This window comes from Lampetra fluviatilis, chromosome 20 (assembly GCF_964198595.1).
Source record: "Lampetra fluviatilis chromosome 20, kcLamFluv1.1, whole genome shotgun sequence".
Taxonomy (NCBI): domain Eukaryota; kingdom Metazoa; phylum Chordata; class Hyperoartia; order Petromyzontiformes; family Petromyzontidae; genus Lampetra; species Lampetra fluviatilis.
This window is the reverse complement of record NC_136294.1, coordinates 8309139-8322767: the sequence shown is the minus strand read 5'-3', so window position 1 is coordinate 8322767 and position 13629 is coordinate 8309139. Positions and strand designations below refer to the sequence as shown.

Here is a 13629-nt window from a genome sequence, read left to right as displayed (position 1 = left end):
CCCAGGTGCGTGACACCATTTATGGACGGCCCCTAACTGCAAAGAGGCCTAGCACATAGCTCTGTTTATGAGTATAAATACAATTCTTCAGTCCACCCTCACGGACGTGCAACTTTGTGGCAGGCAATAAAGAGTCATCGATGACCCTCGTTTATTTCAACCTTTGACGTCACTTGGCAGGACAAACCCATCTGCTTGCGCATTGATGCTGGGGTGTGGGTGCACATAAATAGTTGCAGATGTGCAACCTGATTCCTCAAATAGTGCTCGGGTACCTTGTGAGCCCATACGTCTTTGACAAAGGTTTGCGAGATGTTTGCTGTGGCTCTGGCCACTCTACTGTGCTCGGTTGTGGGACTGGGTTCAGGGGTGAGGTTGGTCGACAATGGCTACGAGGGCTTGGTCATTGCCATCAACCCCGCCGTGCCGGAGGACCCCAAACTCGTCGATGCCATCAAGGTGAACGCTCTTGTGGCTATGTTTCAAATGGCATTGCAATGAATATATATAACGGTGCACTCTTTGTGTTCGTAAAAGTATCCAAATGTGATGGCATATCAAGGCGCTCGCCGTTGCAAATGGTTGAAAGTGTTGAATTCTATGATTTTTGTTCGAAAAACTTTCAAATTTTGGCTTCACCTGAGTGCATTTCAAAACACGCCATTTTATATAAAATATATATATTGCAATCCTAAGAATGTTCATTACTTGTTTTTTATGTTTTTACTGTTGCCACAGAGGAAATTCAGATCTTGACATTTTTGCCAAAAAAAATGTGTAATTACACATACGGTCTTAACGACCTTTAAATAGTAAAATGTATTAAATACGAATAAAAATAGTTAAACAAAAATCTCAATGTCATCTCGACATTACGCCGATGACATACATACAAATATAATTTATATAAATACACATTTTAAAGTACTTCGTATAGTTATTGCTACATTCCAGAGTCACCGTTACTGTAAATGATCACATTTTTGTACAAAATAGTAAAACTAAAAATAACGCATACACTTAATTGGCACGTTTGTAAAGCTCTAAGTCGGTCACCATTATGCGAGCAGTGGAGTAAGCCAAAAATGTATGGGCTCAACCTGCATGGACATTTTTTTATTCTGTACCTAACCATGATGTTATTGGCTATGCTTTATTCGCAACACCTCAGGTGGTTGTCATGGTGTAATGGTTACCACGCTGGACTTGCAAATACAGAAGTCGCCAATTTCAATTCGATCTCCCAGCGTGGCAGTTGAAACAATGGGGCAAGATTCTTGAACACACCCACCTCCGTCCACTCAGCACTGATGAATTATTTAAATTTTTTGGCAGCTATAAACCACTTCGTTGAGCTATCATTTGTGCCCAGAACGCTTCTGAAAAATAGCTATATAGCTGAATGGACCTCACCTGGTAAAATATAATATTTAAAACTAATTTGTATATTATTTTAGTGATTTGCTTACCTTTCCCATACTTTTCACGCCTATTGTCTTTTTGTATAATTCGTTTTTGTAACGCTCTGACCCGCCCCAAATGGACATCTGTGAAAAAGAGCATTATAAGCTCGTCGGATTCCTCCAGTATAAATAAATGTTCTGATTCTCATATAAATGGTTACACCACACAGGATGGGCAGGTTGCATGCGGTGGGGTAAAGTGTCCGTACTCCCGCTTCTTCAGCTTGGATGAGTAGGCCAAACACCCTCTAGAGGGGCTCGCTAGAGCTCCCTCAAGAGGAGACTATTTTACAGTGGTCCAAGCAAGCGATTGCTGGTTTGCGCCTTTAACATTTTACAATATCTGACCAGAAGTCAAAATTTTAATACAGTCACGTTTAAATGGTTTCAGTTTGGTGCTTTAACATCTTAACACCTGTTTTGTAGCCAGAAAAACGGGGAAACCCCTATTATCAATTAAAATGATGCTCAACATTGTTGATTGGCTCTAGTTTTCAAGATATGCTACTGGGTCAGAATATACGACCCTTGACTTGGGAATGGCGGAGGATAAGTCAGTTATAAGAGAAGGGATCTCAATTTAATCCAGAAATGACTAAAATACATCTTTGACTGGATCTATGAATAAATCTATGAATGGGTTTGGACAGTACTTGCTTTTTGAGCAAAACATTGAATGATGCAATCTGAACCTGGTATTGCATCATACATGATATTAATTCTAGAAGTCATTGATGATGCAATCATAACTAGGCTTACATCCTTCTGCTGAACAAATTGCCCTATATCAGCTCTAGAAATCATACAGTGTCGTGCTCTCTTATTTGTCAGTGTTTGATTTTGCAATGGGACACATTTCTGTTTAGCTAGAGTAAGCAGGAATGCATCGTACTTGCGTGAACAAAGCAGATATCTTTTGCTATGTTTGTGGTGAAGTGACTTTTGCATCGACTTTTGCATCACAAAAACGCAGTATAACCACTATGGTTAATAAAGCCTATCACCTTTATTTTGGCTGCAAAATTGGAGATCAGGACAAGATGTGGGCCCCACATATATACTTCAACACTTGTGCAACAAATCTTTGCCAGTGGTTGAACAGGAAAAGGAAATCTATGCCTTTTGCAGTGCCAATGATTGAGAGAGAGAGAGAGACAACAGATCATATCTATCAGCATTTGTTACTTCTCCATGGCGCCTCCAGTTGGGACATATGTGTCAAAGAAGAAAAAGCGGACTGTGCATTATTCAAACATTCCATCAGCTATACGCCCAGTACCCCATGGAGAAGGACTGCCGGTTCCTGATGCACCAGAATCATTCTCACTTGAGTCAGACGAGGGAGAGGGAGAGGATACAACTTTTGGTCCTAAACCATCAAGGTCACATGACCCAGAGTTTCTCCCATCCTCCTCCTGTGAACCACACCTCATAACACAAGGTGAACTGCAAGTCCTTGTCAGGGAATTGGAACTCCCCAAAAGTAAGGCAGAGCTGTTGGGCTCCAGAATGCAGCAGTGGAAGCTCCTGGCAGGTGCTGTTAGGGTTGCCATGTTCCGTGACCGTCAAAAGGATCTTGTCCCATTCTTCTTCATGGAAGGTGATCTTGTAGCCTGCAACAAGATCGATGGTGTGATGGCAGCCCTCAATATCGTTCATGATCCGGATGAGTGGAGACTGTTCATTGATTCAACTAAGATGAGTCTTGAAGCTATTTTGCTGCAGAATGGCAATGTTTTGCTATCAATTCCAGTTGGTCATGCAGTCCATATGAAGTAAACCTATGACAACATAAAATAACTTTTCAGGTGTATAAACTATGACCAACATCAATGGCAGCTTTGTAGCGATTTGAAGGTTGTTGCAGACTGGATACACAAAGTACTGCTGTTTTATCTGCGAATGGGATAGTTGTGCGAGAGATTCCCACTACATCAAGACAGTTTGGCCACTCCGACAGTCATTGGAGCCTGGGAGGAAAAGTGTTCAGCATCCACCACTTGTTAATCAAGGAAGATGTTGTTACCACCCTTACACATCAAGCTGGGTCTGATGAAGAACTTTGTCAAAGCCATGGACAAAACACAAGCAGCTTTCAAGTACCTCCGTGGAAAGTTTCCCAGGTTAAGTGAAGCTGAGATAAAGCAAGGTGTCTTTGTTGGTCCTCAGATTCGTGAACTTCTTCGAGATGATGCATTTGACAGTGCACTGCGTGGCAAGGAAAAGACGGCATGGAAAGCCTTGCAGTTAGTGACAACAAATTTTCTCGGAAACAACAAGGCAGACAATTGCAGGCAGTTGGTGGAAAACCTCCTCAAGGCACACAAAAGCCTTGGTTGCAAAATGTCACTAAAGATACATTTTTTGCACTCTCATTTAGTGAACTACGAGCATGGCGAGCGATGTCACCAGGACATTGCAACAATGGAGAAACGCTATCAGAGCAAATGGAGCCCATCAATGCTTTCAGAGTATTGCTGGACAGTGTCAAGAGATGCTCCGTTTAATAAATCCAAGAGACAAGCCAAGAAGCGCCGAGTCGACACTGAATAAGAACTAAACTATGTACTTATATATACATAATAGTTTTTTGCCTTTTGTTTCATAATAATTTTTATTTACATAACCCTTTTGCTGATTTTAAAGTGTTACATGAACAGGCCAGGTGGCATGTTATCATGTAAAGCAACCATAAACACGTGACAAGACCTAGGTTTAAAATGTATGAGTAAACCTCTACTATGTACACAATAAACATAGACGTAAAATGTAAAAACTTTAATATCCTGGGAACAGTAGTCAATCGGTTGTTTATTTGTCATATTTGAATTCAGCACATCAAAATCCATAATAAACAGCACATTTAATCTCTGAAGCAGACGACGTCTAAAAAATTATAGACCAGTGTAATCAATGCAGTGTCATTACAAATAAAACGGATGATTTCTTGTTAAGTTAAAATGGATGCATTTTAACATTGATTGCGAATAAATCGCCAGAAAACTAATGGTGAAAAATCTATATTTATTTCAACAGCATGGAAAGGATAGATCATTGTTCTTGACATTGTCTGCTAAGGATGTAATGTTCCAATCCTCCCTCCTATTATTGGTTCAGGGTCACGATTTGATTCAACAATCTATGATTTTTGTGTCTAATATTCACTCTCATCGTTTTATTTATCATTTACTTTGCCTAATTTAGTACGGTTTCGTTCACTCATTCGCATATATGTAACATCACCATATAATTGGATATGTGGCATCGAATCGTAAACAATTATTTATCCAGCACACGATTCAATACACGCATCGTAACCATACGAATATATTTATTTATCAATGAGTGCATCCATACATGGCTATTAAAACGTAAAATGTGCATCACTGCAATTGCTTGATGGCATCATTGCTGGTGGAAGGGCTTCCACTTGAGCAGGGGTCGGCAACTAGCGGCTCTTTGACTGCCCCATTGCCGCGAGCATCTGGTTTTTTTTTACTTAAATATTAAACGTAACTTAAAGATCATTTATAAAATATGGCAGGGAATGGGTCACTATGGAATGTCTTGGTGATAACAACATGTACAGTCAAAACTGTATTGTTACATTATAATTCAGGGGGAAATAAACTGAATAGACGCATATTCTTAGGTTTTTTCGGTAAAGTCACGTAGGTAAAAAATTAAAATTAGTAAAATAAAAAATAAAATAAAAATCACGACGTTTCGGAGGCAACACAAGCTTCCGTCTTCAGGTGAAACCGTCACAGCACGATTGCTGTTTCAAGTACTTACTTGTTTCAAATACTTGTTTCAAGTACTTACTTGAAACAGCAAGCGTGCTGTGACGGTTCCACCTGAAGACGGAAGCTTGTGTTGCCTCCGAAACGTCGTGATTTTTATTTTATTTTTATTTTACTTTTATTAATTTTTATTTTTTACCTACGTGACTTTACCGAAAAAACCTAGGAATATGACCCCTTGCAGTCACGAAAGCTTCAAATCTAGAATGAATAGACGCAGTTTATTCCATCACCTGTGTTGTTTATTTAAGTCAGTGATGTGGTTCTCGAACTCTCTTGGTCAAAGCCAAGAACAAAAAATGACTCCTCTTCTTTGAAATGTTGCTGACCCCTGCACTGAAGGCATCTCGAGAGAGCCACATTGGAGAGTTTTTGTTTTATTTCTCACTGGCCAGACGCCCTGAAAAAATGTGAAGGTGTTCACAATTTACCCCTCGTCACTCAACCTGGAGATCGACTAAGATCGACATTGATACTGCTGCGTGAAACAATATTCATTAAACTTGCCCATTGTTTCAAACTTCCGTGCCAGATCACACCTGGGCGACCGCTAACCATTGAGCACTTTCAGATGCGCTTTGGCGACCATTTGCAATGCTCGTCCTTCCAATATTTGGAAGCCACTGGAGCTATATACTTGTAAATCTGTTTTAAAAACTAATTTCTTGAGAACTGCTTTTTGTGTTTAGTTTGTTGTCCTTCCTCCGCACCTCCGATTAGCACGGTTGGCTATGTATGGTGCGAAAGAAGTTCAGCATACGTATATAAATCACCCATGCTAATATTTTCTACTAACATGTATTCAATCTTCTCATGTATTTTATTTGGCAGGAAATGGTTACCCAAGCCTCTGCCTACCTGCACACAGTTACAAACAACCAAATGTATTTCAGAAATATCAGTATCCTGATCCCATCCTCTTGGGAAACAAACTCCAGCTACCAGCAGCTGAAATCCGAGTCCTACGGTCAAGTAAGATCTCACAAACATGGGCAGGGCCACTGACGCACTGCTAATTGCATAGAGATCGTCCAACAGCGTTGGACTTTGTTTCCCCATAAACGTTTATTTTTACTTTGCACCACTATACAGCCTTGCTGTGGCTTTTCTAACCATAAAGGTGAATATTGAAAAATGTTTACGAAGCATACACCGACTGTGCTGTCCAAACTAAAGCCAATATTGTACTTGCATTCAGTGAGCCTTTATAAAGGTCTCACAGTAGGGAGGCACGTGCAAATATTTTTGCAGACACAAACAATCGACACAGTTGGAGAATGTGTTCACTGTTGACAGCGTTACCATCTCAGATCAAAAGTGTGCATTTTAGTCTTAGCAAATGAAACCTGGTTAAACCGTAATTTTCATTTTAAAACAAATTTCACAATGAATACGTTAAAGTGACATTTAAGAAAGACACAATTTTAATAATTAAGTGAGATTGTTAACGGTGATTACTTGTGTAGGGCGAGGTTAGGCAGAGCCCTTAAAGCTTTCTCGCCACAACAGCCGAGTACACGGGAGCTCATCTTTGTCCTACTTTCATTTCTCACGTTACACAACGTCATCACATCTACCGCTATATTTAAGAAATGAAACAGGAAGATTTCTCCACAAATCTGGCTGCAGCCTGATGATGCCGGTTGTAATTACTGGCGAAACGTCGTACTCAGATTGTAAATGTTGTGGATTTGCTCTCCAATACACCGATGTGCTGTACTAGTAACGATTTGGCATGTTATGTTTACGTAACAACCCTTACTAATTAGCTGTGTCAGGTGGTGGCGGGTTTAACGACAAATTTATATCTATGCGATCTAACCCAAAAAACTGTATTATGGAGAACATCTTCCAGTATACAAATATACTGATTATGATTTGAACATTTTTCTAATTCAGCCATTTTTTATAAATATGTATCTCAAGTGAGAAATCACAATTAACCATTGAACGATTTTCCCCACGCATCAGTTCAGTTGATGCCTGGAGCCTATGGACAGTATAGTAATTAAGATCTAATAATACTCTCTTTGATGCTGGTAAGTCGACACAACGGTAGAGGTGTGCTGATAAGGCACAGTAATCACACAGTTGTTTCCCCATGCGCACAGGCGGAGGTGCTTATTGCTCTCCGAGACGACCCCGACGATGACTCGCCGTACACTCACCAGTACGGGCTGTGCGGGGACCCCGGCCAGTACATTCAACTCACCCCCAACTTCCTCCTGAATGACAATAACCTGGACGCGTACGGCCCACGAGGTACATTCCATAAACTCGCTCTGTGCACGCGCCAAATACAAACAAGTAATAGTAGGTTTTTACCCTTTAAACTGGTACAAAACTGACACCTTTATACAAGGCATCATGTTTGCAATAACCACAACACAAGCAATCAAAATGCAAACAAGAAGAAAACTCTGATAATGGTAATGATATGCACTGTCCTTGAAGTTGATTGGTCCACACCCGAGACAGCTTTCCCTAGAGCCTAGTCTCCATTGGTGTTGGACCAGATGACGCCAAAAGGCGTACAACTCAAAAACAGCGCACTATCAGAGTATTGAGAGCTCGGGGTAAGCATTTACATTTTGACTACTTGTGTTGTGGTTATTGCAAACATGATGCCTTGTATACAGGTGTCGGTTTTGTACCAGTTTAAAGGGTAAATACCTACTACTATATTTTGCCACTGGTAAAGGAGGTCTCATAGTGTAAATACAAACATGTTGCCCTGTTAGCACCCAAGCTGGTCACGTCTCTGAGGTTCAGCAGGATTGGGTTAGGTGCTTTTTTCAGTGGCTGCCAGGGAATCGAGGTGTGGTAGTCGTGGACTACAAAGGGTGGCCAATGATGGTAGTATATAATATCAAACTGTTCTTCAGCTAATATAGTTTTCTCCCGCACTCATTATTAGAATTGAACCAAACATCCCAAATGCAATAAATAAAAAGTTGTGTTTATATAACATCATGGCTTTAAAAGCTCCAAGTAGCATTATGTCTTATAAAGTTGAGTCAAAGTGTCTTCCTACTCAAACGAGCAATGAGGCGACACCCATCTATGTGGCTCTGATCAAGTGAAAATACCACCTTCCCATGACAGGTCCGTCTCCCCATTAGATTGGCCCCTCTTGAATCGCACGTTGTACAAATTGTATCTACCCCATAAGGATGACAAGCCAAGTTGACCCCTGATTGGGATTTAAAATCACAACGTTCTGATTGTGAGCCAAGTGCTCTAAGCACCCACTTGGGTCTTTATCAGTAAAGGTTAATCATGTGACATACCGTTACATTTTTTTTTGCAGCTGCTGTGATTGTGATACCGTATTTGCAACTGTAAGAATGCAATGTCCACGTAGAGCTTTTTTTAAAAATAACTCCACTGCTGGATTAGGGCCTCCCTCCACGTGCGGGTCGTGGTGGTTATTTGACTACACATCGACACGCTGGTCAGTGCGAGTTGGGGACGGCGGGGAACATGAACACGGGAATGTCGTGGATTTTACTGTGGATTTCAATGCACTGCCATCTGCTGCCCACAATGCAGCCCTGCAGCAGGCGATAACACCCGTTTCATGTGTGGCGGTCGCCCATTCAAGCACTATCCAAGCTTAACCTTGTTTACCTTATGCGAACTTATGGTTATGGAACTGCTTTTTCTTTTTAGTTTGTTGTCCTTCCCCCGTACGTCCGATTAGCACGGTCGGCTATGTGCGGTGCGAAAGAAGTTCAACATTCATACATATGTAGTGGTGATACGTGCTGGCGGGGAGGATCGTGAGACAGCGCGTGGTGGGTGGCTACATCACGGTCCGCAGGCGGGTGCCCACATCGCGGTCCGCATAGGCCCCGCCCCCTGGAGCGGAGGACTATGTAAGGCGATGCGCGGGGGCACTCGGGGAGTTGGTAACCGGTGAAGACAGAAGACGGAGGAAGAGATAGGCCCTGAGACCCCTAGCCCCGCTGCCCTTGTAAGGGCCGGGGCTCTGTGAGGCTCAGAGGCGAGGCCTTGGGATTCACGGCCCGACGTCCTTGTAAGGGCCGGGCTGTGTACCTCAGTGGTCGAGACCCGTGGCCTGGCAAGGCGGGTCTGATAGCTCCCCGTGGGGAGAGCGTAGCCGGAGAGCCTGAGTGCAAGGCAGAGTTAGGCACGCGTACCCTACGGGAGAGACTGAGTGCGTGGCCGAGCCAGGCACGCGTAGCATAGGCGTTATCTCGGTTGTGCCTGTTACTGTGCAACCATTGTTAATAAATAAGTGCTGCCCCGTCAACTCGTCTCCCGCCATTATTGAAGATATTACACATACATGCGCCGCAGGAGCTCTCGTGCGCTTGTGCCACGCCCATTGTTTAAACATCTATAAACGGTTGCCTTCGGTGACTTTCCCCCTCTTTCCTCCTGAAGACGATTGCTTGTGTTGTGATCGAAACGTCGTGGTTTTTGTTTTTTATTTTTTATTACCGAAAGAACCAAGAATAAGTCTACATTATAGACTCCCAGTACGCTCACTCGGTTTAATAACCATTAATAACCATTTCTACAGTCTACATTATAGACTGCCAATACGCTCACCAAGCTTAAAAACCAGGCTACCGTCTACATTATAGACTGTCAGTACACTCACCCAGCTTAATAATCATTGCGACAGTCTACATTATAGACTACCAGTACACTCACCAAGCTAAAAAAAACAGGCTACAGTCTACATTATAGACTGCCAGTACGCTCACTCAGTTTAATAACCATTGCTACAGTCTACATTATAGACTACCAGTACACTCACCAAACTTAATAACCAGGCTATAGTCTATACCAGGGGTCGGCAACCTACGGCTCCGGAGCCGCATGCGGCTCTTTACGGGCTGCTTCTTGACGATATGTACGTATGTACAGTATGTACATAAATGCATTGCGGCTCTTGAAATACTGAATTTTGTACCGAATTGGAAAGAAATGGCTCTTCTTGTTATTTTGGTTGCCGACCCCTGGTCTATACTATAGACTGCCAGTACACTCACTCCGATTAAGAACCAGGCCACAGTCGACATTAATGGGATATTTATTTAATTATTATCATTTGTATTCACATTATTAAATTTTTTTCTATCTATGTGACTTTACCGAAAGAACCAAATAACATACATGCGAATTTGGGAATTATTTGGCCTTTGGCAACAATGTAGGAATTACCAGAAATGCGATGTAGGTTGCAATTATATTCTTTCTAAACCCATGAAGGTTACTCAAGGTCAGAGAGTAGTTTTTTTTTACATATACATAACTGCACAATTATTACGTGATAGATGTTACTGAAGTGCTACTTTATTAATCAAACTGAAGATTTGCGTTTTGTTTTCCAGGAAGAACCTTTGTTCATGAGTGGGGCCACCTCCGCTGGGGACTCTATGATGAATACAACAATGACATTCCTTTCTACTTTGAGAGTGGAAAGGTGGAATTCACAAGGTTGGTATTAATAGCTATAATTTGTACCGTGGCAAATGATTTGCAATTTCCATAAAAAAAATACACGGCAGATAGAGATGCGTTTCAGATTAAAAAGTTTGCGAACATCAGATATTTTTTATTATTACGGCCAATTATGGATTTTCAGATTTACATTTCTTACATTTTAATGCTGTGCTGTATATTTTAATTGTTTATGCACTCCATTAAATACTTTTAAATTATTTTAAATATTATTGATTGAATCTTAACTATAAAAAATATATAAGTTCCATCGGTAAAAAATATATTTCATGCAAACTTTTTTATATTTGAATAATTTACACAAAGTGGTGTCACAAGATTGCAAAAATGTCGTCACATTTGTGACATGTTTTCGGATAAATAAAAAATGTTGGATCATTAAACATGTTGTATCTAGGCCTGGTTGTTGTACTTCATTACTATTCGTCAAAATCGTAAACACAGCATTAACAGCAGGTTATGATAATTGGCTTTTTACCCTTCTATCTAGCAACAAAACTGACACTTTTTTTTTAGACTAGGCTCTAAGGAAAGCTGTCTTGGGTTTGGACCAATCAACTTCAAGGACAGTGCATATATTATCACAGTTACGTGTTTTTTGTTTGCATTATGGCTGCAGGTATTGTGGTCTATGCAAACATGACTCCTTGTAAAAAAAAAAGGTGTCAGTTTTGTTGCCAAATAGAAGGGTAAAAAAACAATTATCATATTTTTTACTGGTAAATGAGGTTCCAATGGTGTAAACAGCAGGTTACTTTATCAGTGTTGATCCTGCTTGCCCCCACAATGCACGGGTGACAAAACCCCTAATGATGGCTGACCACGCTTTTTAAAACTGCCCGACAACAAAATCTCCTCCGCTGCATGAAGATTTTAACACCGTTCCTCACGCACAGGTGCTCAAAAAACATCACGGGTGGCAATGGCGTGGTAACGTGTGGAAGCACCGGCGCTTGTAAAGTGCGCGAATGTAACAGCAATCTCTTCACTGGCCTGCCAGAGGAGGGCTGCTCATTCTTCCCGGACAAAGACCAAACAGCGCGAGAATCCATCATGGCTCTGCAGTGGCTTGACAATGTGAGCTGCAGCTACTTAACCTTCTTCAGGTCTTGACCAAATAATCAAAGGCATAATTTTGGTGAATTGCCGTACTCGTTGAAATGGAGGCACGGGTAACATTTTCGCCAATAAAGCTGGATGAGAGTAAACATTAGTGAGCATATGATTTGGGTCGCTCATGTAAACAATTTCAAGCCAGGCTTGAATTGTGATATTTCTTGGTTTTATAAGAGCCTAATGTAGAATGTGTAATCAGTTTAGCTCTTGTTTATATAATCCTAGCAAAACGGTTACAAACACATCAGGTTCTATTGTATATATGGCAATATGTTCAGGAGTTAAATGCCAATGTCGAGGTCTGCTGCCCAGTCGCTTTGAAATGCCCTGGCATTTAAGCGATTAATAAAGACAAATCCTCATCCTTATATCAGTTTTTTTTATATAATTGGCTGTGTATTTGAACAAATTACATTATCAAATAACTGTCGATGCCTGATTATTCTTAAGTCGTATGCTTCAACAAGTCAGATATTCGGCTGTGATTGTGACAAACCGTACGCTGAAAAAAATACGCATTCTTGAATTTTCAGCTCAAACATTTGACTTTGTTTGGCAGGTGCAAGAGTTCTGCTCGGCAAGCTCGCACAACAAGGCAGCTCCGAATCCACACAACCGGCTGTGTGGTTTAAAGAGTGCCTGGGAGGTGATGCTGGGCCACCAAGATTTCGCCAACCCCACAGTGGGCAATCCCATGGAGCCGTCGTTCACCCTCCTGCAGCCAAAACACCGGGTCATCGTCCTCGTCCTAGATGTGTCTGGCAGCATGACAAGTGTGAGTCGCTCGCATTCTCGTTGCACTCTTAATGCTCTATGATTGTCTGCGCTTCGATTTAAAATTTTCGTGACTGCAAGGATTCATCTTCTTGGTTCTTTCGGTAAAGTCACGTAGAAGGGAAATAATAAAATAATAAAAATAAAACATAATTAAATACAATTCTCACGACGTTTCGGCCACAACGCAAGCAGCCGTCCTCAGGTGAAGAACAGGTCTGTCGGAAAGACATCGTCTGAATGAACACCACCAAGCTTGGCAGCGTATATTTAAGCTGGTTTAGTGGAGGAAGGGCGCCTCTGTCTAGAACTAGCTGTTGATATGCAAATTACTTTGTCTAGGCGCCCTTCCTCCACTAAACCAGCTTAAATATACGCTGCCAAGCTTGGTGGTGTTCATTCAGACGATGTCTTTCCGACAGACCTGTTCTTCACCTGAGGACGGCTGCTTGCGTTGTGGCCGAAACGTCGTGAGAATTGTATTTAATTATGTTTTATTTTTATTATTTTATTATTTCCCTTCTACGTGACTTTACCGAAAGAACTAAGAATATGTCTGCGCTCACAATTTAAGTTGGATATGGACATTCTCAAGCAGTGAATCTTCAGCCGGTATCTTTGGAATGCTAATGTTGTGCTTATGTGCGTATGTACCCTGTTGTATTTTAACCATTTACAACTCTGAAATTTTAACCCCGATGCACCTATCTACACAACACTAAAGCTTGTCACCTTAACTTTGAGTTTGATTATTTCAAGCTTTATCTATGACCCTTGTGGTAACCCACCCCAGGTAGTACTGGGATGGGTGAGTATCAGGGTTTGCCAGGTGTTCTAGGCGTGGGGTTGCAAGGCGTGGCGAAAAGATTACAGGATCGGGTGTCACCTCCACGTCCACGTGGTGTGTTTTTCTCCGGGTACTCTGGTTTCCCCCCAACTTGCTGAACGCGCATTCATGGAATTGACCAAACACCACG

General features: G+C 41.5%; 1 protein-coding gene across 1 annotated transcript in view; it reads left to right on the top strand.

Annotated features, from left to right (window-relative positions):
* Nucleotides 1–312: 312 nt before the first annotated feature.
* LOC144937996 (calcium-activated chloride channel regulator 1-like) overlaps nt 313–13629 on the top strand; it is a 29611-nt gene continuing 16294 nt past the window's right edge. The window contains exons 1-6 of the mRNA XM_078865693.1: nt 313–459; nt 6098–6238; nt 7378–7528; nt 10633–10738; nt 11659–11839; nt 12438–12653. Coding sequence (XP_078721819.1) covers nt 313–459; nt 6098–6238; nt 7378–7528; nt 10633–10738; nt 11659–11839; nt 12438–12653 — 942 coding nt within the window. The remainder of the gene's footprint in view (nt 460–6097; nt 6239–7377; nt 7529–10632; nt 10739–11658; nt 11840–12437; nt 12654–13629) is intronic.